We start from the raw sequence: 25,253 nt of genomic DNA, 5'->3' as shown, positions 1-25,253 counted from the left end.
TTAAGAATAGTGGTGTTGAACACGTGTCATTCACGAGGGAGTCCTCCAAGGGCAATGAGAGTAAGCTCCCTATCAGCGATAGTTTCTCCAATCGAAAGAATATCATTTTTTATCTCAGTAATCCTCATGAAGTAGGATTGAATATCTTCTTTTCTTCCCTTCTTTATATCCTTCAGCTTGTTCTTGAGGAAAAGAACTTGGTTTGCATTTCTAGATTTGAACATGCCAACCAACCCATCATATATCTCCTTTGATGTGTTCAAATCGGAGATGTAAGCAACTAAATGCTTATGAATAGAATCCTTGATGATCTTCTTGGCTTTGACTACACCCTTCTTGAACTTTGTCTTATAGCAGCAACCGGTGCATTTGAAGGAGGTTCTGAAATCTTTCCCTGCACATAATCCATAACATCTTGCTCTTCTAAAGTCAAATCAAGAGACATCTTCCATGCATGAGAATCAGACTTATCATGAAGCTTATCATCACACTTGAAGTAGGATGTGGAGGTCATTGAATCTTGTCCTAGATCAGTGATTGCTCTTCTCACTCTTGCTTGGGCTTTGTCTTCACCTCAGCTCCGATACCATCGTTAATTTTAGGTAACAACGGTATGTTTTATGATTAAGAGCAATTTTATTTCAATTTTCTCACTAGCCCAATATCAAAATCCAATTTAGCAATCACATCAACATGATAATAAAATGCAAACAGAACATAAACAATAACAGCAGAAGATAGGCCAAGACAAGAGGACACAAGATATGGCACCAACCAGGGATAAAACCCAAGGTGGGGAAACCCTTAATCAATTCTTCTTATAATTCTTCAAAAGTTCAGCAAAGAGAGAGAGTACAATATACAATATTCACTTACCCAATCACAGTGAAATCTGATCAGTCAAACAATAGAAACAAAAAGACCTAACCAAAAAGTCAACGTTGGTCAACAGGGCAGATTTTGACCTCCAAAACAGCTTGGTCAACTCGGCCTCCAACAACTAGTCAAATCGCCCAAAAACAGTCTGAAAAAGTCTAGTCAAATCTGGTCAACAAAAGTCAACACAGCAACAAGCCCTTCCACAATCAATATTGGTCAAACAACCTCGATTTTTGTGCCCAAAACTGTGGCCTACCCAAACAGAGATACCCCACACAAAACTACAGTCAAAACTAGTCAAAACAGCATTTTGCAATTTTCGGTCAACGCAAGGACAGAAAAAGTACAGTCCTTTCTTCGCACGTGTGGAGAGAGAGAAGCCTCAGAAATCCATACCCAATCAAGGAAAGAGAGATGTGTGAGTGAAGTGCCAAAATGAGGAGGAAGCCTCTTGAATTTATATGTAAATTAGATGATTGGCCGACCTTGACAATTTGTCCACAATCAAAATAAATTCATAATTCTATTTGTAGATGTCAGAATGGGATGATCTTTAGATCAATCTTACACCTCTCAAAGAGAGGAATCCAATAAAAATATCAACTGCCTCATATGAGTTGTTTAAGGTGAATTTTGGCCCTAGTTGCCAAACTTAACAAAAGTTGACAAGATATACCTTCTTAGGTTGGTGACATACTGCAGAAGAAGCTTGAACTGGTTAGGGCAACTTCCAGTCTATCAAGGAGCAGATATAATCTGCTCAATTAGGACAGCCATTTAGCATTCAAGGCTACAAGAATACATTAGATCATAGGTTGTAGAATATTGCAGTTGTTGGTTGCTCCTGGTTAGGGCATGTGGCACACTGCATCTGCCCTTACATATTCACCCAAACAACCTTTCACAGTTGCAGCTCTCCTCCAAGACAGTCAGCCCTCCATCCGCTACACGACAAGGCTTAATCCAGCCCCCAAGCACATCTTGATGCTAATCTGCCTTCACTGAAACAAGTCAGCAGTCTACCTGGGCATAAATTTACCCTCACGGTTCACTGTTCAGCAACATAATGCCTGCGGCCTACCTAAGGAGGACTTCAGAAGGTGCGGCCCACCTAAGAGATGGTTTTCACATCATAAGAAATGCATCTAACTACTCCAGCTATGCCCTTATGCCTGCGGTCAACCTCAGGAATAACTCGGACCTGCAATGGAGGATAAACATACCCAGAATAATTCATAAATAAGCCCAGACTTGCTTCTAGGAGGCTCAGCCTTCTGCCTAGGGGACTCGGCCCTTCAAACAACCCTGCACAGACGTCAACCAATCCCTTTGACCTTTGTTGGAGACACCTTCCTACGGCCATTCCAGAGAGAAGCAAAATGTGTGATTGATGTAAATAGGAGGTTGGAGGATGCCCTTATATACAATTATAGACGATGATTTGTCCTTATGAAGGTGAAATCGACCATGACACTTGGAGGCAAATTCAAATTTCAAATTTTCGATTTTTCCCGCCTTTATAAGGTCATAACTTATAGAATTTCTTTTGAATAAATAAATATTTTTCCTTATCCAAATTTGGTGATCTTTAGGTCGATTTTGGTCCTCTCCAAAATATGAATTCAATGCAATAATTATTTCCAACAGATGAGTTGTCCAATAGTGGAATTTTGGCCCTAGTTTCCAATTTTAACATGATCAAAGTCGCCCCCACCTTGGGCAACTAGCCCTCTTCTTCCTAACAAATACTAATTTGCTCAATCGATGACTCTTATAGAATGATCAATCCAAATCAAGATCATGGAGGTTTTCGCCACAAGCAATATGGCCTTTGATGATTCTTGGATCAACATTAGGGGGGGCGGGGGAGGGATGGTGTTATTGTGCTAATCTAATGAGTTGAATTGTGGATGTAATACCTTCTTTGTGGCCCCTCATTCGACTTGAGGATGTTGAGATTGTGGCTAAACTTGACTTCAGGACACATGTCAACTCTCTATTCAATGTATTGGCCGCTTTATTAAGCTTACATATGGGTGATTAACACACTTTATTGTATTTATCTATATTTTATTAGGTTGGCCTAATCACCCTCTTGGGGATAACACCCAAAACCCTTATGAAAAAGTATAAACATATCACCCTCCTCATTTGTAAATCATTCACTCGAGTTAAGGCAATCTTTCTCTAAAGTGTTTCTCTTATTCATGTGCTTGGGTAATAAAGTGATCTCTCCTACGTTCAACAATTAAGTAATGTTTCTTTTTTGTTGTATTTTTCAATTGGCTAGATTATGTTTTATTGAAGACTTCATCGTAGATCCACTATCTTACGATTCAACAAACTCAACCACTAGATGAAACAATCTAAGGAACCCAAGAAAAAGACAAGAATAATTAGAAAAGTAAGCAAACATAAACATGCTTAAACAATCAAATTGAAACTCCACAAGCAAAAAGGAGAAAAAGTAGATAGTTGTAAAGAAAAATGAGTCTTTGATAAGGAAACAAGAGTACACCAAGTTTATCCATGAAGCTTGAATTCCTAAAAGTGGGGATCAAGAGATAACACAAATTTCAAAACCTCAAGACAAAAGGGGGTGAAATCAACCATAAAAATGGTTAAGGCTAAAGGCATGGCCTTCAACCATAATTTTAGAACCAAATCTCTCCCACAAACCCACTAGTGAGTTTGAATCTAGGGTTAAGGGGAGCAGCTCATCATACTGCAATGTTGGCAGATATTGTACTTTCTTACTTTAATACAAAGAAAATATTGGCATTGAAGGGAAAAATGTATCTGGACACTACTACAAGCATTGTATGGCACTGTTGAAGATGCATCCTGTCAATATTCCTTTTGGGCCAAACCCTTGAACAAAAATACAATAAAAACTTATATAAATCAATCTTACCAGACTCTTGTAAGTCCAAATCGACTCCCAAGTTTGACTTTACTTTTTGAGGACTTCGATTCGAGTCAACTCCTCCAAGTTTGTCTAAACCTTAAGTCGTACTCGCAATTTTCAATGAGCCTCACAAGTCGGATTCAATCAACTACTTGAACTTGCAAATATCGCTAGTCAAACTTGATTGTTACTCTAAAAGACCAAGATAGAAACAAAACAACAACAACAACAACAAACAAACAAAAACCTAATTTTGCTTGTTTCTTAAACTAGATTCCACAGCAAACAACCAACAAACATGTCAAGTGTCTAGAAACAATGAAGCATTAAAGTATGCAATATCGTCTATGTATTTTGAAACAAGTTATTCTTAAGCATTTACATAAGATGACCAATGTAAACTACCATCTTAATGAAAAATATATTTTTCATTTATTGTGCTTCCTATATTTTAATTCTCAAGCAACTCCCAAGTTTTTCTCAAGTCCAAGTCAACTCTTACTGTTTGACCAGATCATTCTCTAAGTTGGGTAGGGTATTGTAACATTGATACACATATGAGAAAAGAAAGAAAAATAAGCACTCCCCTTTGAACTTAGTTTCGTGATTTGTAAGATAAAGTAGTTGGTAATTGTTCCCGGAAACAAGAACACGAAATGGTACAATATGAGAAACAAGAATTCTCAAGCTTCATATAACTAATGTTTCAAGGTATTTTTTTAGAATTTTTTAATATATATGTCATAATAATATCTCCAAAGGAAGTCTTCCAACATTAACCCACACCTAAGAGCTCAACCCTTTTCGAGCTTTTCCCAAACTAACATGGCACTTTTGTTTGTTCCCTCCAACATGGAAAGAAGAGTGCCCATGAGCTTCTAAGACTTCCCTTTGAGCAACTAAGTTCTCAAGAGGTAATTGAGAAGGTCGTTGTTCCCTTATATCATGGAAATAAGAGTGCCCACAAGGTGGAACTAAGTTGTTGAAAAGTAAACAAGAAGAACAAGGCATGAAAAGCCAAGAATGTGAATAAAGAACAATCATAACAAAATAGAGAAGAAAAGAGAACTATGAAATTAAAAAACAAAAAAAACAAAAGCCATAAAACACAAAAGAAATTGAAAGTAAGTGAATACTAACCTTGTGCAACTCAACTATGTAGTGCAAAGTCAAACAAGAAGCAATGTGGATGAAATGCAGTTCCAGTTTGATGCTTTCCTCAGGTCCCCAGAGTTTAAACTCCACTTTCCAAGCTCCAACAATCCCATATTGGCTTCCAACCTCTCAAGCCTTGACTCTCTGGCATAAAATGTAGTGACCATTGACTTGACATAGTCACACACATGAAATTGCAAATGCTCTCAAACTTTAGTAGCATGCACAATCTCTTGTATTTTTTCACAAAATCTGTGATAACAATGATATTTTCATGACTTTATAAAACTATTTTAATATTTAGGTTTAGGGTTACAGGCTTCCAGCATTTTTTCTAGATTGTTTTTTTCACCTTTTAATTTATGTTATTTCGCTGAGCATGGCCTACATTTCCCCAAAAAAGACAACAGTTTCATGAATAAGCAGGCAGGTTTCACCAGTAACATAGGGAGTTTCCAGAAATGGGTACTAGACTGGGTCCCTTACAAGTAACAGGCTTTGCCCAAATACAGTGCCTCAATCTCACGTTACTGGTAACGTAGGTTGAGAGCTACCCCATTGAATCATTCTACATGCTGACTTCATAAAGCTAGTTCCTTTAAAGTCTAGAACTTTGCCACATGAAAACCTCTAAAGAAAGCATGTGAAGCCCAAATCAAATTTAAAGAACATTATTGAGACGGGAAAAATAAAAACCAATTTATGCACCTGCCAGTCCAAGTCGAAGCTCCAAGTCTTCTTCATTTACAATTGGTATGCGACTACTTCGTTGAGACACTGAACTCCTTGCCTGCCCATGAGAAGCCATAGAAAAATTAACTAATTACAAAATAACAGAAACCAAATACAATGAAAACCACTCCAATTTATAGAAATTCTAGTTTATACCAATTTCGATAACCTGGTATAAAAACAGACAAGCAGGAATAGCTCCTTGAGTTGCTTTTCATCTATATGTATATATGTGTGTGCCCATTATATATGTGTGTGTGTGTGTCTATATATACATATATATAGACACACACACACACCGATATATATATATATATATATATATATATATATATATATTTTCTCATATATATACACAGTATAGAGTTGGAATCATAGTGCATAGTCGGAATACTAGCGAGGATAGCCTTTCCATCATCACCTTCAAGATGTGATAAACATAAATCCGGAAGAGGTTGAAGAAGAAACATTTTAACAACTAAGAACAAATAAAAAAAGATAAAACCACGGAATAACATCTCAAATCTTTCACGTGAAAACCAAGAAAAACCAAAGATGCAAAAGATGTTTTAAGCGACATACTAGAGCAAATGACCTTGGAGATGACACAACTACATCATCATCATCCTCAACATCTATTGGGGCATTCGTGCCCCTGCTCCGATTAGACGCCAATGTTGCTTCTTTTTCTGGTTCTGATTGTCCTAGCCTTAATTCCAAAATATGATTGCGCTTTGACCTCAACCTGTTCATGACAGTGGCACTATTTGGTCCTTGCAGCACTGTTTCCCACCAAAAAAAATAAGGAACCGGTGAGTCTAACCTTTCCATAAATTGACAAAACCATAAACAGGACAAGGACACTTTAATATTGCAATGTTATAAAAAGGGCTCCAAATTTGAAGCACAGTAATCCCATTTGAAAACCCTGGTGATTCAAAACATGATGGATCAATCACTATACGCTTCTGGTGGTTAAATCAAATTCCTTTATGAGCAGATGAATAGTTGAAACTATAAATTAAAAAATTCACCATGAATAATTTAACTTGAGCCTTCACCGGTCAGTGTACATTGGACAACTGGAAAATTGTAATGATTTGAACTAACATGCAGTACCTGTACCTGATACTGCTTTAATCCTCTCTAGAACTAGTTCTGCCTATAATTAAAATTGATTATTTCTATAACTGTTTCACGGTGAGGCCTTGTGTTTCTGTATATACTTAGCCAAAAATATAAGAAAGCCAACAAATCAGTAGCCATTAACTTGAATGGTTCAGTAAATTTGGTGAACCAGAGGCGGGAACAAGGCATATGGTAATTACATAATCTTGTGGTTGTTTGGGTGAGCAACCAGAATACTTTAGACCCCAGACACATTTAGAAACCTTCCAATCCTGATTCCTAACAGACTAGGGCCCATTTCTCTTTGCTTGTTAAGTTAAAATATTTTGCCATGTTGCACCACAATTTCTTTCGTTTGCCATTCATGTTAAGTTCTACTAAAGGTTGACTATATCATGCACTCTCGATATTTATTTAAACTTATACTGATTTACCCTAACGTTCACGGTGGAAGCTTCGATCGTAACTGAAACAGTAACAAACTGTAGTCCAAAATGGGCAGATTATCGTAGAGAAACGAAGAATGCAAAGTGCCCCTTATCCAGCTATCACAGTTTCACTTAATCTCAAATAATGGCCATATCTTATATAGGCCCAATTCACCAGAATCCTCATGAATTCGTTAGGCAGTAAGCGGACGTAGTTCGAACTTATGGGTAAATCTTGCAAGGATAATTAGGGCAAAATATCAGCCGTAATTCGTGAATTGAAATTCAAATTGACAGCCATGTGAACTCCGCTAAAGACTTTGGAGAAGAAATTAACCCCGACAATGGATTATATCTCAATTGGGCAGCCGAAGGACGTTGAGCATAAGCTTATTTACAGTAACAAATCAGTCAAACCCTGAGGACGTTGCAACAGGAAGATGAACGAACTGGATAAGCTGTACACAACAGAACAGAACGTTATCGAATACCTGAATGCAATCGACCGATCACGGCATGGCATTGTAGATGAGGATGATTCCTTAGTCGTAGCAGAGATGCAAATGCGGATGCTGTAGCAGCCCTCAGCCCTCCCTCGAGGGTTTTAAACAGTGTCCCCTAACACACATCAAGGTAAAGGGAAATGAGGAAGAGACTTCCAACAGGCTGTCAGTAAGTGTGGCCTTTTATTGATAAAGTCAAATATATCTTCAATATTGAAATGATGGGCATCTGCTCGGAGGGATTCCATTTTTGTCAAATTTGCAGTTTCAAATATTGCTTATAGTTTTAGGTAGTTCATCATACTTAAGTACGTGTGGGAGGGGATTTTGAATATTACTAATTGGGTTTTTACAATATTTGTTTTTTTAATATATTTTTACATGGTTCATTTTTTATTATATTTTCATTTAGGGAGGAATTAAACCTTAAAACTTATATTTTCATCTTCGCTCACACGGCCATTGCTAGTTGGGATGCTTCACGTGGGCAGGTTTTTACAATACTCGTAAAGGGAATAGTAACATGTTATTATTTGTAATAGTATTTATTAAATAGTGACGTAATTTGTCTGGGGTTTAGATATAGCAACCAACAATATGGTAGAATATTTTTCATTATGGAAAGGTCTAGAAGTGGTCATAGAAAATAAAATCTCAAGCTTGATGGTCTTTGGAGATTCAATGCTTGTCATTTACCAAATGACAAAGACCCAGGAAGCAATATGTTTAGATTCCCCTCTCATGAATCGAAGGGTGTTTATTTCTGCCTTACAGTTTGAAAAATTGGAATTTTACCATATTCTCAAACATTTGAACCCAGTTGTTGATATTTTAGCCAAAATAGGTTCCACTATGGCGCAAAGTAGCCTTGAAGTTGATAATAGTCTCTACATCTCTCCAATTCCCGTAATGTTTATGACAAGTTTTAACTATAGCCAGCTGGATGGGGGTGTTTTTCTTCCCCATTATTGTGTCTCAATGAGGTCTTCAAATCTCAAACATTGGATATATGACTCGCATAAGCCTGGGGATTATTATGAAATGGATATGTGGCTTGTTTCCATGTCGCTCCTTTGCAAGGTGACTTGTTTTAGCAAAAAAATGGGTATCGGGTTCTGAGGATTTGCCCCTTTCAAGCCATGAATATTTACACTCTCTCATTGGTTCCTTAATTGGGTTAACAAGTAGCATGTCTCTTCGTCTGATTCAAGGGAGGGGTGTCTTATCTATTTATTCTCCCTTAGGTGGGATCCGGGGTGGATCATCTCAACTGCAAAGCACAGGACCTCGAGCAAAAGAATGAAATTAAGGCAGTCATCTCACGCCATTTCTCTCATGTCAATTCTTTGTCTGGTTGATCTTTAGGTTATGGATATGGATTTTATGTTGATGTTTGGCTTGTGGAATGGCTATGTCTATGCCTATATATCGAATTCTTTAGTTCCTCAAAGTATCGTTGTGTTCTCGTCTCATCCTGCTTATGAAGCTTTGTAAATCATTATTTACAATTTATATAGTTGAGTGTCTGATCTTTGGTATGCAATGGCAAACTCCTCTGACAATGTCAATGCCAACCTTGTTTTAGACAGGTTTTGGATGCTTCTCAGGCACTACTAGTTTCCATTAATAAGCTCGAAGATATGGTCAAAAGGCAAAGGATGTCATTCCAGCTCTTCCTGGAAGTTAAGTTGCTTCGTCATTAGGCATAAATGAAATAAGTAGTTGAAGGTCTCAGCAAGGAAATGGGCGCTCTGGGTGTCTGTCTATCTTGGAAGTTTCAAGACTTGGAAACACACAGTCGACTTCAGGTGATGAAGGTCCTAATGTTGCTACTGGAGGGAAATGAACTCGTCGTCGGAGAAGAAATGGTGTTGACGGCATCAACCACTGTTGACTTTCTGGACACGAGGTATTGGATAGTGTCCCGTGCATAAATTTTTTCCGATGATGTTAAGTGAATTTTGTTTAATACTTGGAATCTTTTGTTGAGTCTACAGTGTTAATGCTTTTAGTATAAGATGGAACAAAAACCTTAAAGCTTGCACCCTTTTTTGGACAATCTTTTATTATCGGAATTTTTGTATCTAAAATGTTATGTAAGGGTTTTGGTCCCTGAGCCGTATTTATTAATATGAAAGCCCTTACCCGTTATGTTTAAAATAATAATAATAATATGATAAATAGTACCTATTAAACATTTAAAGAAGAAGAAGAAGATGTTGTGTTTGAAATATAATTGAGATGGTTTTATGTGAAGGGTGTGTGTGTGTGTTTTTTTTCTTTTTGGAAAAGTCTACTCAAAAATTTAAGAGATGCTTTCCTATATTTATAAATGACATATGTCATAAACTCTTTAATGCAAATTGGTGCATCTTACTAAGGGGATTTAAACTAAGTACTTATGGGCATTAAACTAGCCAAATACCCAACAACATTAATGACAATTGGTTGACGTAAACCCTTGAGCCAAGTGTGTGTGTGTGTGTATTTTCATCATGAAGAAAGTTTGAATTTCTTCACTTCTCCCAAATCTACCTACAAGGGTAGCAAAAAGATTCAATCATTAGAAAATCCTATAAAAATTACTCGTTGTCTATGATGACTCTACAGTGAGACATACTCCCAAAGACTACAACTCTTGTCAAAGTATTTAGGCCATGCATATTTGACAATTGGAATCAACCAAGTTATATTCAACCAACCAAAAGTAGTTTTACCTCATACACTAAGAGAGAAAAGGTGGTTTCGGCCCTTAATTGTACTTCCATCTATAGCCTTACCTAATCGCTAGAGACTAGTTGAACAATGTTTTTTTCTTGTGTTAACCTAGTCAATGTTGTCATGTCTCACACAACACCTTATTGCAATTTAACCTCGTGCCAAGGAAGTTATGTGTGTGTATCATTGTTTGATATTTTTCTTTTTTAAACAGATAAAATAATCAATGAAAAAAATAAAGTAAATGAAAAAGTATGTAAATATGTGTGTGTGTGTGATATTTACAAGTTTTATGCATTTCATTCATATTGAGAATTATGCCCCGTGTAAAGTGAATGTTAAACAAATATATTACACGTTTCCCTTTAATTCTACACAATAAATGTAGTTGACTTCTCTGAATTCAATAAGGGGACCATTGTTGACAAACCTCTAACAATTATTAAATATGCCCATAGTGGAATGCTCCATCATGAATTCATAAAGGCATTATACTTAGCTTAGCGGAAGCGAAAGGTTCATATCTGTCTTTGCCAATTTTAAAATGGGTTTTAGTATATTAATACAACGTTAGAGTTTGTAGCTTCTCACTCATCAAGCAAATGAGAACTTAAAATTTTTCTTCAAAGAGTATCCATATCAAAAGAAATATGGTGTATTTGAGGTTTGATATAATAAGGGCCCCCTTACTATGAATATCTAGTAAAATATAACTATGAGGGGACATATCTATCTCTCTATGTGTGTGTGTGTGTAAGCACAAAATGATGCATTCGAAAAGTCAAGGATGACATTACCAATGTCACTATCATGAGGACTCCTAATTCTAGTGTTGAATTTATTCTATATATGTTTGCATCTGACCTATCTCTCACTGTGCTTTTATCTAAAAAATGATGTTGAAGGCTACGAGTGTCAAATATCTTTTATGTGCACTAACTTAGAAGAAGTTGAGTTGAACTATCCACCTATCGATAACATACCTTTGCAATCTTCAAGGCCATTAAACACTTCTAACCGTACATCCTTGGGAATCATATTAAGGTTGTGATTTGTCATCCAACAATTAGGAATCTATCCATACAAAAGAATTAGGGAAACATAGAGAAAATTAGATAGTGTGCAAACAAGGCTTATGGCGATTGAATATAGGGGTAAGAACCTATTCAATAAACCTAGACGGGAAAATGAAATAGTCATGCTTACTGATGAAAGGCCATCCTCATCTCTTGAAGAGGCTTGTGATATGAGGACCTAAGATATTCCCCTAATCATGAAACATGTCGTGATCACCTCAACATTAGAGAAAAGAAAGAATTATCGTTAAAATCCACTTGATATGGCCCAATCTATGGTGTTTTGTTCATAAGAAGTGTCGTTGGGGATTTTACTAGCATATTTGGGGAAGAAAAATGATGATGTAGTTTTGAAAGACACTTACAATGGCCCCACTAGAGGGCATTACACATATGAAAAGATAACCCACAAAATTTTAAGAACATGGTGTTATCGGCCTACCTTGTTTAAAGATTCTCGTGCTAATGCTAAAAAATGCAAAATGTGATAGTTTAGGGTTAGAAGAGAGAAAAATCCCTCTATACCATTACATCCCATCATTATTGATTGGCCTTTTTAGCAATGGAGCCTGGACACAATCAAAGAGATAACCCTCCACTCTTCCAAATAACATAAGTATATATTGACTAACACTTGTTACTTCACCCGATGGGTTGAAGACATTCCTCGCACATAAGCAAACAAAGAAATAGCTCCCCAATTTTCCTACAATAACACATCATCACAAGGTTTGGGATGTTTTTAACGATTTTATTTGATAATGCATCATGTTTTTCATATGTTCATATATCGAAGTTTGCATTAGAGAAAAGGAATTATTTTTAGGTACTCCACCAATTACTACCCTTAAGGGAATGGAGTGGCAAAGACAGTGACTAGCAACTAGAGGATCTAGCACAATGTTCTTTCCAACACATTATGAACCAACAGAGTCACACCCAAAAATGCATTGCGAACTTCTCCTTTTTACCTAGTTTATGGACAAGAAACCATCCTTCCCTCCAACATTTTCCTTCAATTCAGTTAGCACAATATGTGCAAGATGTCATTTCTTCCCCCATGCAAAATTGAATTGATACATTACTTGAGCTTGAGAAAGAAAGGAACAAGTCTAGAATTAAATTCATTACCCATCAATAGAAGAACTAGGACAATGCTCCTTCTAACACATTATGGTCTAATAGAGTCACACCTAAAAATGTGTTAGGAACTTCTCCTGAACGGGAGCCATCCTTCCCTCCAACATTTTCTTCCTTGAAATCAATTAGCACAATCTATGGAAGATGTAATTTCTTCCCCTATGCAAAATTGAATTGATACATTACTCAAGCTTGAGGAAGAAAGGAATGGATCTATAAATAAATTCATTGCCCATCAATAGGTGGTGAAAATATGGTTTGACAAACACGAGACCAATACTAAAGAGTTTAATGTGCGAGAGTTAGCCCTAAAATGGGTATAAATTTAAAGAGAAAATGAGGAAACACTCTAAGTTTTAACACATGTAGCTGGGAACTTACCAAATCATTGAAAAGATTGGTGTTGGAACTATAGAATTTATAGTCGAGAGGGAGAGCCTGATCATCTCCACATCAATGGTCATATCCTAAATACTTTGTCTGGGTGAGATTTATTTTCTTTATATTATATTTTTATCTCCATTATTTCCATTTTACTCTTTTACTCCATTCTACTTGAATTATCTTTCAGTGGTTGCTTACCTTTTGGAATGTGTAGACAAATCAACATGCATGTTGACTAATTAGAATCCTTAACCTGCACTACAAGCATGACACTTTTCAATGATTAAAGGTCACAACGATGCATATATAGCTACGAGAAAAAGGGGCACTTCCGTTGGTTTCTTGATTAAGATAAGAAAGTTAACTTGTCCATTCAATAGAGTTTCAGAAATGGCCCTCACACTTTAAATAATACTCACAACATCTTTTGAATACATGTTCCACTACATAATTTTAATATTTCCAAATTCAAAAGGTGCATATGTTACCCCTACTTAGCTAAACATAATCCCAATTTCATATGAGCGACATCTAAAAGCTATCTCGCGAGCCTCTCAGTTACCTCCTAATTACTCAATGGATTACTAAGAAACTATTAATTTAATTATCAATCTAGTGGTCATATAGAACTTGCGAACTTTCATGCACCGTCTATGCAAATACAACCTATAAGTGCCAATAAGGTTGTATTACTATTTAAAGATGAAAAGGATGAATGTTAATGTTCTTTAACAAGTCACCCACACACACTTTGTGAGAGTTTAAAGATTCGTGCCGGCAAATACTGAAATGTCACACTTGCAAAAATTGAAATAGCACACTCCTATTTGTATAAATTAAAATACCGCATTTACAGGGAAGAAAATACTAGCTACAACATTTTTGCAAAACTTATTGTTTGTTGGAAAGTAATCAGCATAGATCCATCTTTACTTTGGATCTATCAAGCATTGAGAGGGATCAAATCTTTTTTCAATCTATGCTAGTCGACATATCAAGATATTTGATCCCTCTCGGCGCTTAGTAGATCCAGAGTAAAGATGGAGATATTTGATCCCTCTCGGCGCTTAGTAGATCCAGAGTAAAGATGGATCTATGCTGGTTCAATATATTTGATCCCTCTCAGCGCTTAGTAGATCCAGAGCAAAGATGGATCTATGCTGGTTTAATTTCCCCCTAGATCGAGAGTAAAGATGGATGCTTGTTTAATTCCCCCTAGATCCAGAGTAAAGATGGATCTATGCTGGTTTAATTTCCCCCTTTAAATTGACTACATTCCACGTGAATACCATTGGGTCTCAATACCATGGGTCAATACCATGTGCCATCTTTATTTTTATTAATGTTAATATTAGGTTAATAATGTTTTTTTGCATGGTATTAATAATAATTTGGCCCATGGTATTTAGCCTGTAGTTTCACCTAAATAAAACTTATTTTTTTTAGTGTTTATACATAATAATAATTAGATTGATTTCTAAATGTTAAACATTACATGTTAAATGTTTGCGTTTACATTTACATTTACTTTTATGTTTACATGTTTACGTGAGATCTACCCCATACCGCGCTGTAGAGCGCTTGTTTATTTACCATACCTCTAGTTTATTTATATTTTTATTCATTTACCATATCTCTAGTTTATTTATATTTTTATTCATTTACCATACCTATTTTTTGAGTGTCCATAAACCTCTTTATATTTTAAATTTATATTGTGTTTATACGTAATAATAATTAGATTGATTTCTACATTTATTTTTATGTTTACATGAGATCTACCCCATACTGGCAATTGAGAAAGAGCAGGTAGGTTCTCCTGTGTCCTATCGGTTTTCCCATCCCTAGGTCTTCTTTCTTGTTAGCGTAAGTAATATCTAAACGGGAAAGCAGCAATTGAGAGATATATTACTTACGCTAAATAACCGAAAGGCACTAAGCCAATGTGACAAATAAGAAATCTAGTCAGAAAGACATACCAATTTCTTTGTCTTTTCCTCCGTTGTGTGGGAAGTGGTCGATTCTCTCACTGAGCAATCATTGAGTGACAGTGGTGCATTTGTTGGTTGACATGTGCTAAGTTGTGATAGTTATATGCAGAGTTGCAGTAGTTGTTTCTGATGGTCGACATGTTGGAGCATTGGGAATTAATACGTATTGCAACATAAGGTGGTGTACCATCAATGCTTTTGTCATGTTGCACCATAAGGCATTGTAGCATCAGTGCTCTTATTGTGTTACAACATCAGTGATGGTGTTGTAGCAACATAATGGTGTTGCAACCACACAAAGGTGTTGCTCTTTGTGCTGCAACAACATAAGGGTGTTGCAGCAACACAAAGGTGTTGTGGCACTAATATGTTGGAAGTGAACTAATAGTGTAATAGCAATGCAAAGGTGTTGCAACATTGACTCCTTGATCCTTTGTTCATGCCTCTAGTGGTACCTATTATGAGCCTGTCTACATTATTTCTCATGCTTTCCTTGTTATTTAGCATGAAAACGTGGATTATCTCCTTGACAAGTAATAATTAACATTATAAGTTAAATGACGATAGAAGTATTGCACCTTGATCAAAAGTGCATTTTTGTGGGCTAAAAGAATTCTAATATGGTATGTGGGCAGGAAAAAGGTATAAAAAAGGTGGTGAATGGATGTTGAAAAATGCCAATTTGGGTGCTCGTTGTCTCCCCCTAGCCGAAAGTGTTGCATGTCCCTATGCAACTAGATACTTAGTTAAAATCAGAGTGGGAGTTCTTTCCATGGAGATTGTTGACATTCTAGTCAACCTCCCCTACTTCATGGGTATGGAAATAACCTTTCCTCTTCTCGATCTCCTTCTAGCAAGAAATCTCCTCTTTCATGGTCATACAAGCTTTTTGATATCTATAAGATAACATCTAGATCATGGGATAGTGTAAATTGAGACCTATCCACTACTTCTCATAGTTATCAATGCATTTGATGCACCTATGCACTCTCTTTAGTGCCATTACAAGGTTCACGAGGGCTTCACTCAATAAACCTATGATATATCACATGCATTCGTGGCATACTAAATAATATAGACATAATACTACATAATATAGACATTTTTGTGGCATACTACAACTCGTGGCATACTACATAATATAGACATTTTTGTGCCCTACAACTCCAAGCATGAAATGTCCATAAACCAAGGGCTCCTAAGTCCCTAAAAGTGTTGTTCTAACCCCTAAAGGAACAAGGTCAACAGATTACAGCTTCTCCCAGAAGTTCTCCACCAGAAACTGCTCAGAATTGGTCAAAACAGGATCATTGCAGCTGCTCCACTGGCTAGGTGTGTTGCATCTCACCCAAATGCACTGTGAGGGTGCGTTGCATTTCAAAACTCCCTTCTGTAGGGTGCGATGGGCGAGAAATGACAAATGGCAGTGTCATTCCGCGAGGTGGAGAGGCAATGGAAGCTTCCAGAATCTTCTCCTGTGACACTTGCCTCACTGAATTCGACCAAGGATGAGTAAGAGGCCCTCAGTCTCCAAGTGGAAGAAAGAACTGACAGAGAGAAGACACTAATCAAATCACAAGCTGACTCATCCTCCTTACAGATATCTATATATGGATCCCTCATCCCAGAGATCCAGAGGCTGGAATTTTGCATATTGTAAGGAATTGCTGTTGGTTTCTAGAGACAAACATCAAATTGTTGGGTGATTTATGCTTTGTTTGAGGTGAAGAGGGGCTTCTTTGCTGGGAGGTTGATGCTGGGTCGGAACCACTGGTTGTAACTCCTCCTAGATCTTTTCTTGTTTATCAATAAAAACTATTTGAGTTTTCCTCCATGCTTTTGTATCATTGATGCTTGTTACATTTTGTATGGTTAACTTAAATTTGATCCTAAGTTCTTTATGAATATAGATCCATGTCTTTGTATAGTGCTCTTCTTCTGTGATCTTACAGGTACTTTGTGAAGCTGGGCAAGCAAGGGAGCAGGTAGCTGGAGACTATCAAAGAAGAGAGGGATTGGATCAAAGGATTAGCGCAAGACACAAGTTGGTTCTTTCTATTCCTCTTTATCTATAATTCATAAAGGAAATACAAAAGTAGTTTTTCTCTGTTTGTTTCTAAGGCAGTTGTCACACCTTAGTGGGATAGAGCAGTTCTAAATAGACACTTTTCCCGGTAACAAAATGGCGACTCCACTGGAGAACTAATTAGTTTGTTTGTTTATCATTCTTTGTTGTTTGTTTCATAAACTTACAAGTAGCATTCGAACTGCATTTGCCATAACAAATGCGAAGTAGATAACTGCTGCTTCAATCCATCCACTGGATCTGTTTATAATTTAAACAACTGATTCACAAACTATCTAATTTCCCTTGTGATAGCTCTTAGATCCTCCTTAGATCTACCCCTGATTGTTGCATTACTGATTGCTTTCTACTCGGCCAAAAACCAAGAACTGAACTGCAAACTGTGACCCGGAACCCGAACAGAGTCTCGTTTCTGGCCCAGCGCAGGTACTGTTCAGAGATTCTGAATTTCAGCGCACTTCCCGAGTGGACAACCTGCGCTGCATTTCAGATTCTCTGTGTTACACGTGCGCTGATAAGACTGGCTCTGTGCAGTTGTGGTTCTTGTGCTTCATTCTTTCCAGTTCTATCCCTGAATTTTGCTTCCTGTGATTAGTATATGTCTGTTTGAAACCTCTTTTCCTTGCTGTTATTCCATCTCCTTTGTACAAAAGAACTGTAGATGTTTTTGTGTGTTTGTTGAGTCGTTTACAGTTTTCCATTGCAAAAGTAGAATAATCGTCCTTTGATTTGAATCTGTCGCAAGTGTCAATTTCGATCATAGGAGAAAGTTTGATTGCTGTTGATGGTCGATTATACTGTTACTATTGCCTTTGGTCTGAATTTGCAATTTTCTAGTGTCAAGAACGAGTGTTCATTTCAAAATCGTAAGGTGTCGTAATCATCTCTGTTTTTTATTTCGAAAAAAGAGCTTGTTTATATTTTTCGCTTGAAAAGAAATTCAGATTTGTACATCAACTTTCTTTTTAGCATCAATACTAAGAAAGTCGAAAACAAATACATGCATGTGCATTTGCATATAGACAATCTGTTTGGCTTGATTTAGGAAAGTGCATTTACAGTGTGCTCTTTGCTCTTTGTGAAAAGGTTCTGTCTTTCTTTTCCCTAGTAGCTAGGATTTTCATTGCACAAAAGAGATAAAAAGCTTGTTTATCATCTTTAGATTGCATTTTAGGAATTACATCTACATCTCGTGGTGAACCCGAAAGGCAAACTTCATAAACAAGATCAACTTAAAATAAATTCAATGAATTTAACAACGCTTTGGAACTTAACGCACAACATTTTGAGGTCTAGGCTAGAGACGTATTCTGGCGTCGTAAAGCCTGGTAACTGTTGTTCTCACTGATGGTTGGGTGATTCCTCCACTTTGAGACGATAAGTGCCAGTACGGACTTGGGCTCCCACGTACCGTCGAGTATATTTTGGGAGACCCCTATAGGCTTAAATCCTTTATCCATAGGAAGCCGTGTCTGCCGCCCTATCGATCGCAATGCACTGAACACAGCATTCAGGAAGATTGACTGCCGTACCGTAAAACGTATTCTGCAATTTTTGCGATTGCTTTGGTACTCCCTCTACCTAGACTTCCAGAGCAGTCCTTTTCGTTCCTTTTCAGACTCCTTAACGGAAAAGGTCCATCTGAGCACTTGTCACTTCAGGCTCATTAAAATCGAAGGAGACTAGAGTCATCTTTTGTTTTTTCTCGACTCTTAAAAACTGAAAAAACAAGTTGTGTCAAAGCATCTAAAATTCATTTAATTCGGAAACATACTTCCCCTTCATTTTTAGTTGATTGAGTAATCCGCGATCGTGGAAGAAAGTCAATCGAAATCGCTAGAAAATCTTTTGGATAGACTAGATATGTCTGAACAATCGTCGACATCTAGGACTGTGTTATCCAACGCAGTAACGACAGAGCCTCCTGCTGCTATTCCAACGATGTTTGATGGTATACCATCTATCCCGGCAAGTTATTAACAACAAGCCGGAGTCCAATCAGGGACTGTTTCGACGACATGGTCAGTTCCTATTTCTTCATCCGGATTATCATCTGGTATTTCTTATGTTGAAACTCAGCAAATTAATCCAATGTGTCTTCAAAGGCCAATCTACCCTTTAAGTACTGGATTTCCACCATATGGAGGGCAGTATGCCTTTTCATTGTTCCCTCCCGGAGAACAGCCATATGGGAGTTTACAACAAAGTTCAGGTCAAACTGGAATTACATCCAGCGGTTGGGTACCAATACCGCCTCAACAACCAAGGGTTGTATATTCAATACAACCAGTCCACCCTGTGTCGAATATTCCCACTATACCTGCTGCGGTGACTGCGTCGCAAGTACAAGCGCTACCTGTTGTATGTCAACCCCAAGTTTCTCAGGTTGCAATACAACAGCCTCTTGTCTCGACAACTCAATCACAACCTCAGGTTAGTGCCTCCTTATCTGGAGCGACTCAGGCTCAAATAAGTACTATAACTCCTCATCTTGGTCAATCATCCAGTATTGGGCAACAGCAAATGGTCTAACAACCATGGTTGGTTCAATCTCAACAACCACCATTCCAGCAATCATATCAAGGACATGAGCAACAAGTCTTTGTAAGTAATGGGCAACCGCATTTCCAAAACGGTTATCAACAACCATATTATAATGGTTATTCCCATAAACTTTGTCAAAGTTGCCAGCATCAAATACATTATGCTAGTATGCAAAGACCCACTGCTCAGGCGATTCCATCTTATCCTGGGTATGCTTCGCCTAACCTGAATCAACAGTTGCCTTTTGTAGCAACTCTAATTACCAGATCTAAACCAGCTGGTGAATGATCCAATTGCTTATGCCCCTTGGTGGCCAGCGATTCCGCATAAACTTCTGTCAGATATTCCTAAATTTAATGGAAATCCGGGTGAAGACCCGTCGAATCATGTGATGACATTTCATCTGTGGTGTTCATCAAACGCCCTAAATGATGATTCGATTGGGCTTCGCCTTTTCCAAAGGACGTTAACTGGTCCGGCGGCAAAATGGTACATCGAATTGCCTAGAGCTTCATTCGACAACTTCAGTACCCTAGCCACAACCTTTTTAACCCATTTTCAATTACCGATAAGGTACGAAACGGGAACGGAACTCCTTACCAACTTCAAACAAACGACAACCACTCACATATCTGATCATATACATGAGTGGCGACGTCGTCGTAGAATGGTAAAAACGTATGTTCCCGATCAGCTTTTAGTTGAATGGTTTATCAAGTCATTACTACCTTCCATCACGGAAGATGTGGAAAAAGGGGGAGTCGTCACAGAAGAGCAAGTTATCGCTCGTGCGCAATATTTGGACTTGATTTACACTCAGTCCGGCACGCTCTACGATAAAATACCTGACGCCCCTAGACCGGAATTCTCAGTTCCTCCTCCTCCTAAATCAAACAATGACTCACATGTCGGCGATGGCGTGATTGGCGCAACAGACACGAAATCGACAAAGCCTACATCTAAAAAGGTCCGCAAGATTTCCAGTCAAAATGCAAATGAGGAACTTCTTGCCTTGGAAGTAAATGCTGTGTCGATCGACAAGGGCAAACAACTGAAGCAACCAGGGGGCAAGAAGAAAAAGAAAGGGAGAAAAAAGAAGCAGGATGAGTCATCTCCTGAAAAACCTTTTGCAAACCCTTCTGGGCAAAGGAAACCCCCTGTGGGGTGTCACATATGCGATGAGGATCATCGGACGATAGATTGTCCACATAAAGCTGAAGTTAAGAAACTCTTTAAGAGTTCAAAAACCTCAGCAGTATTGACTGATCCGTTTCCAAGCCCAGGAACCAAACTGGTTGCTAATCAAAATGCTTCCCGATCCCAAGTGCTTATGTTGTCTATCTCAAAGCAGCAAAATGATGCTTTGACAAGGAATAAAGATTACGGGAATCCACAACTGTCGAATAACAAGGCTAATAAACAACCTAGTAGTTCGACAACAACTTTGACTGAAGTTGTGTCACCCATCATTCCTGAACCAATGATAAATTCGCCAAAGGGAGTAGTACACAAATCGACATTTAATCCTAGTGCAAAAGTAGCACAGAATTATAATATAATAGAGGACCTGGCCCAATCGTCGTCTGCTATGTCGACACTTGAGGTACCGCAAAATTGCCCCTCCCAAAAGCAAGCTTTATTATCAGCAATAGGTGGGATTGGCCCAATGGATTCCAATCTTGTGACCTTTGATCATAAAGGATATGACCCTTAGTTACCAGCTCAACTAGCTTTCCTTATTCAAGTGAAAGCCCTCAACAGAACTGTTCATCGAACAATTATTGATGAGGGGGCATCTACATGTATTATGTCGATGAGTTGCTGGAAAAATTTAGGCTCACCACCCTTGTCGAGATCGTCAACGACGTTAAAAGCATTTGATGGACGATCATACACTCCATACGGGATTTTAAGTAACTTGCAAGTTGAATTAGGGGGCAAAACAGTAGAAATTGATGTTGAAGTAATCGACGGAAACCTCGATTACAACATCCTATTGGGAAGGCCCTGGATATATGCCATGGCCGCAGTTGTGTCGACCTACTTCAGAAAGATTGCATTTCCCTTCCAAGGAGGAATTACAATCGTCGACCAACAAACATTTCTCCCCAACAGTTCACAAGTTACGGGAAGCATTCCAATGATCCATGGAAGCAATCATTCGCTTCAAAATATCGGAGTAGGTCTCCTAAAAGACCCTGCCTTAATGGGTACTTTTTCCCTACCGCCTCCGAGAAATTTGGCGGAAGTGGCCACGGTGGGAACCTGCAACATGATATCTTCTAAATTTAGAAGATTCCTGAACATTTTGTCAGCATGGATCATCGCCCTAATAGAAATATTGTAGCAATCAATTTTCTTGGCCTGGGGGGCAAACTCAAATCAACGCTCATCGAGTGTTTGGATAGATAGGTCTAAGGAATATGGCACCTCTTCAGATCCTTGGTCACATGTACATTACACAGACGAAGGAATTGTTCAGTCAATGATGATTGACGGGGCACCGTGGGAAGATTACCACCATCGTTCCCATCTTCCGAATTACCACGAAGATTATTCCGACAACCTTAATCATCCTTCAGTTTTTTATTTTCTATCAAATACTGTAAATACAGTGGATTTCGAGGATGGTTCTTATCTTGTGTCGACCTTGTTAAAAAATGAAACAAGGAGTCTTGAGGATAGTTCTTCTACTATGTCAACCTCATTAAAAAATGAAGCGACTCCCTTTCCAAATCGAGTCTTTGATTACGATCTCGTAAAATCAAAGTCGAGTCTTTCGAAGATCTCGAAGGTAAACCTTCATTCCAACCACCGAGTTGAATGTAATGAAGCTTAGGGGGCATGCACCTCGATTTGCATTATTATGTTGGGGGCATGAAAACTTATCACGAGCAGTGTTACTGCAGGGTTCAAGCTCGTTAAAAAATAAACCCGCCACGAGCAGTGTTATTGCAGGGTTCAAGCTCGTTAAAAAATAAACCCGCATCGAGCAGTTTTAGCACATAGTTCAAGCTCGTTAAAAAATAAACATAAGACATGAGCAAATGTTTCCACCCGCGTTTAAGCTCATTAAAAAATGAACTATTCCCCGGTAAATAACCATCGTGAATGTAGTACTTCAGCCGTTAAAGCCTTGGTCGTGTTTGCACCATCACCTCCACTTTTCATTGGCCGATCATTCACCTCCATTTGATTGTTTACCCATTTTAAGGAACAGCTGCGAAGAGTGATTTCACTAGCCATCCTTGTGACACTGCCGTGATTGGAAAATTCCAAACCTTACCTGGAATCAGCTGCTACCCGTTTTATCACTCGTTCCTCAAAAGATGAGTCTCCTTTAAGCTCTTTTCAACTGACTCGTAAAATATGAAAAGATTGTCGAGCCATTGGCCTCTCCAGCTCGTTAAAGGGACAGGAAGTGCTATCCTTCCTCTAGATTTTAATCTTTTTGGACATGAGGGATTATTACACAAAAAGATCGAGCGCTTGTTTTGTTCGGCTCGTTAAAACTATCGAAAATTCATCCCTTCTGTATTGTTTTATACTTTTTCGGACTTAAGGGATTAGATGACGAAAAAGGAATTTTGGAGTTACCTTTATGTTCTTTTTCAGACTCTCTAAAATTGAAAAGGACCGAGTTATCTTTGTCGTTAAACTCGTTAAAAAGATTAATAGCGAAAAACTTGTCTTTAGACGAGAACGAGTTTCACTATCGCTAGGCTCGTTAAAACATAGCGATGGGTTTGCCCGAAGGGAAAATTATAGAACAAGCATATGTTATCCTCCTCAAGCTTGACAAAAATAAAGAGGTACTAGTCAGCAATGACTGGGGAAAAATTGGGAAGAAAACTCAAAGAAACTTTGTTGGTAGCAAGTCGCTCTTGAACATGACACTTCCACTCCGTGTCCGAGTCGGGTTGGGTTGTTTCATTCACCGGTCACATCACCATGGTCACGCCATACCATCCACATTTGGGGTTAATGCTACCAATCCATCACACCAGTGTCGCCGATATGTTCAAGAGAAGTCACCTGTGTCTCACCCACTACCATACATTATACCCCATTCTTTCATGACCGCCACCCTGAACCTTATATCACCAGATCGTTTTCACCTCCATCAAAATCATTTGCTCCGTTCCATGTCATTGATGTGGGATTCATTAAGGCCCTCCTATGACGGATCACTTCTTGTCGACATCAACTCATTATCCAAGAAGTTGATCTAGGAACACCCCATTCAGTACTTTGAAGCTTGCATGCCTCAATGGCAAGTTTCTCACTTCTGGCGACAGGTTTACATCAATGGCCTTCGACCGAAAGATTTTGCGTGGTGTTCGACGCCAAGTCCTTTATTCACACCACGTGAATTGTACTGCAGTACCTTGAGGATCATTATCATTATCAGTGATTCCTCTCACGCTTGTTAACAGTTTACATCATTCACTGGTAATCAAGCGATGTCTTTCCATGTTCGACTTCAGAACATTTCTCACATGGACCGACTTGTACTTCGAGTGAAGATCGGACGAGATTGAAGACCCCGGATCTAGTTTCATCCATCCGGGCTGTGATATATATTCAGGGAAATAAAGACATTAAATGTACAACATTGTAGCACAGATAATCATCCTACCAAAAGGATGATGGCTCTATCAGAATCATCAGTCTACACTCAGACGATTGTCTGTCCTATGTACATGAAAATGAATTTATAAAGCTGAGCATGGGAATGCTCGCCTCAGCTAGATCATGAAAACAGTATGAAGATAATGTATTGTATTGTATCTTATTACAGGTCTCCTCCCAGCATTGAAAGAACTTCGGATCCTCATAATAAAGCATTTCACCCGACACCAAAAGGTTAACGGCCTCATACTTTAGGGGGCAACTGTTATAGACATTTTTGTCCCCTACAACTCCAAGCATGAAATGTCCATAAACCAAGGGCTCCTAAGTCCCTAAAAGTGTTGTTCTAACCCTAAAGGAACAAGGTCAACAGATTACAGCTTATCCCAGAAGTTCTCCACCAAAAACTGCTCAGAATTAGTCAAAACAGGATCATTGCAGCTGCTCCACTGGCTAGGTGCATTGCATCTCACCCAAATGCACTGTGAGGGTGCGTTGCATTTCAAAACTCCCTTCTGTAGGGTGCGATGGGCGAGAAATGACAAATGGCAGTGTCATTTCGCGAGGTGGAGAGGCAATGGAAGCTTCCAGAATCTTCTCCTGTGACACTTGCCTCACTGAATTCGACCAAGGATGAGTAAGAGGCCCTCAGTCTCCAAGTGGAAGCAAGAACTGATAGAGAGAAGACACTAATCAAATCACAAGCTGACTCATCCTGCTTACAGATATCTATATATGGATCCCTCATCCCAGAGATCCAGAGGCTGGAATTTTGCATATTGTAAGGAATTGCTGTTGGTTTCTAGAGACAAACATCAGATTGTTGGGTGATTTATGCTTTGTTTGAGGTGAAGAGGGGCTTCTTTGCTGGGAGGTTGATGCTGGGTCGGAACCACTGGTTGTAACTCCTCCTGGATCTTTTCTTGTTTATCAATAAAAACTATTTGAG

The 25,253-nt window shown here is 38.3% G+C and overlaps 1 protein-coding gene across 2 annotated transcripts in view; it reads right to left on the bottom strand.

Moving 5' to 3' along the window:
- The window catches only part of LOC149263190 (uncharacterized), a 141,010-nt gene extending 133,021 nt beyond the window's left edge, over positions 1 to 7,989 (bottom strand). Inside the window, exons 1-3 of one of the 2 annotated variants that reach the window (XM_089425917.1) lie at positions 7,722 to 7,989; positions 6,257 to 6,456; positions 5,651 to 5,732 (exon numbers count right to left, since the gene is read on the bottom strand). In XM_089425917.1, the coding sequence (XP_089282043.1) occupies positions 5,651 to 5,732; positions 6,257 to 6,427 (253 nt within the window). In that variant the 5' untranslated portion in view covers positions 6,428 to 6,456; positions 7,722 to 7,989. The remainder of the gene's footprint in view (positions 1 to 5,650; positions 5,733 to 6,256; positions 6,457 to 7,721) is intronic. The other variant, XM_089425913.1, reaches the window with a different exon arrangement.
- Positions 7,990 to 25,253: the final 17,264 nt, after the last annotated feature.

Source organism: Pinus tabuliformis, chromosome 6 (assembly GCF_031772625.1).
Source record: "Pinus tabuliformis cultivar Carrire ecotype Pingquan chromosome 6, CPIR1, whole genome shotgun sequence".
Classification (NCBI taxonomy): domain Eukaryota; kingdom Viridiplantae; phylum Streptophyta; class Pinopsida; order Pinales; family Pinaceae; genus Pinus; species Pinus tabuliformis.
This window is presented reverse-complemented; position numbering and strand designations above follow the sequence as displayed.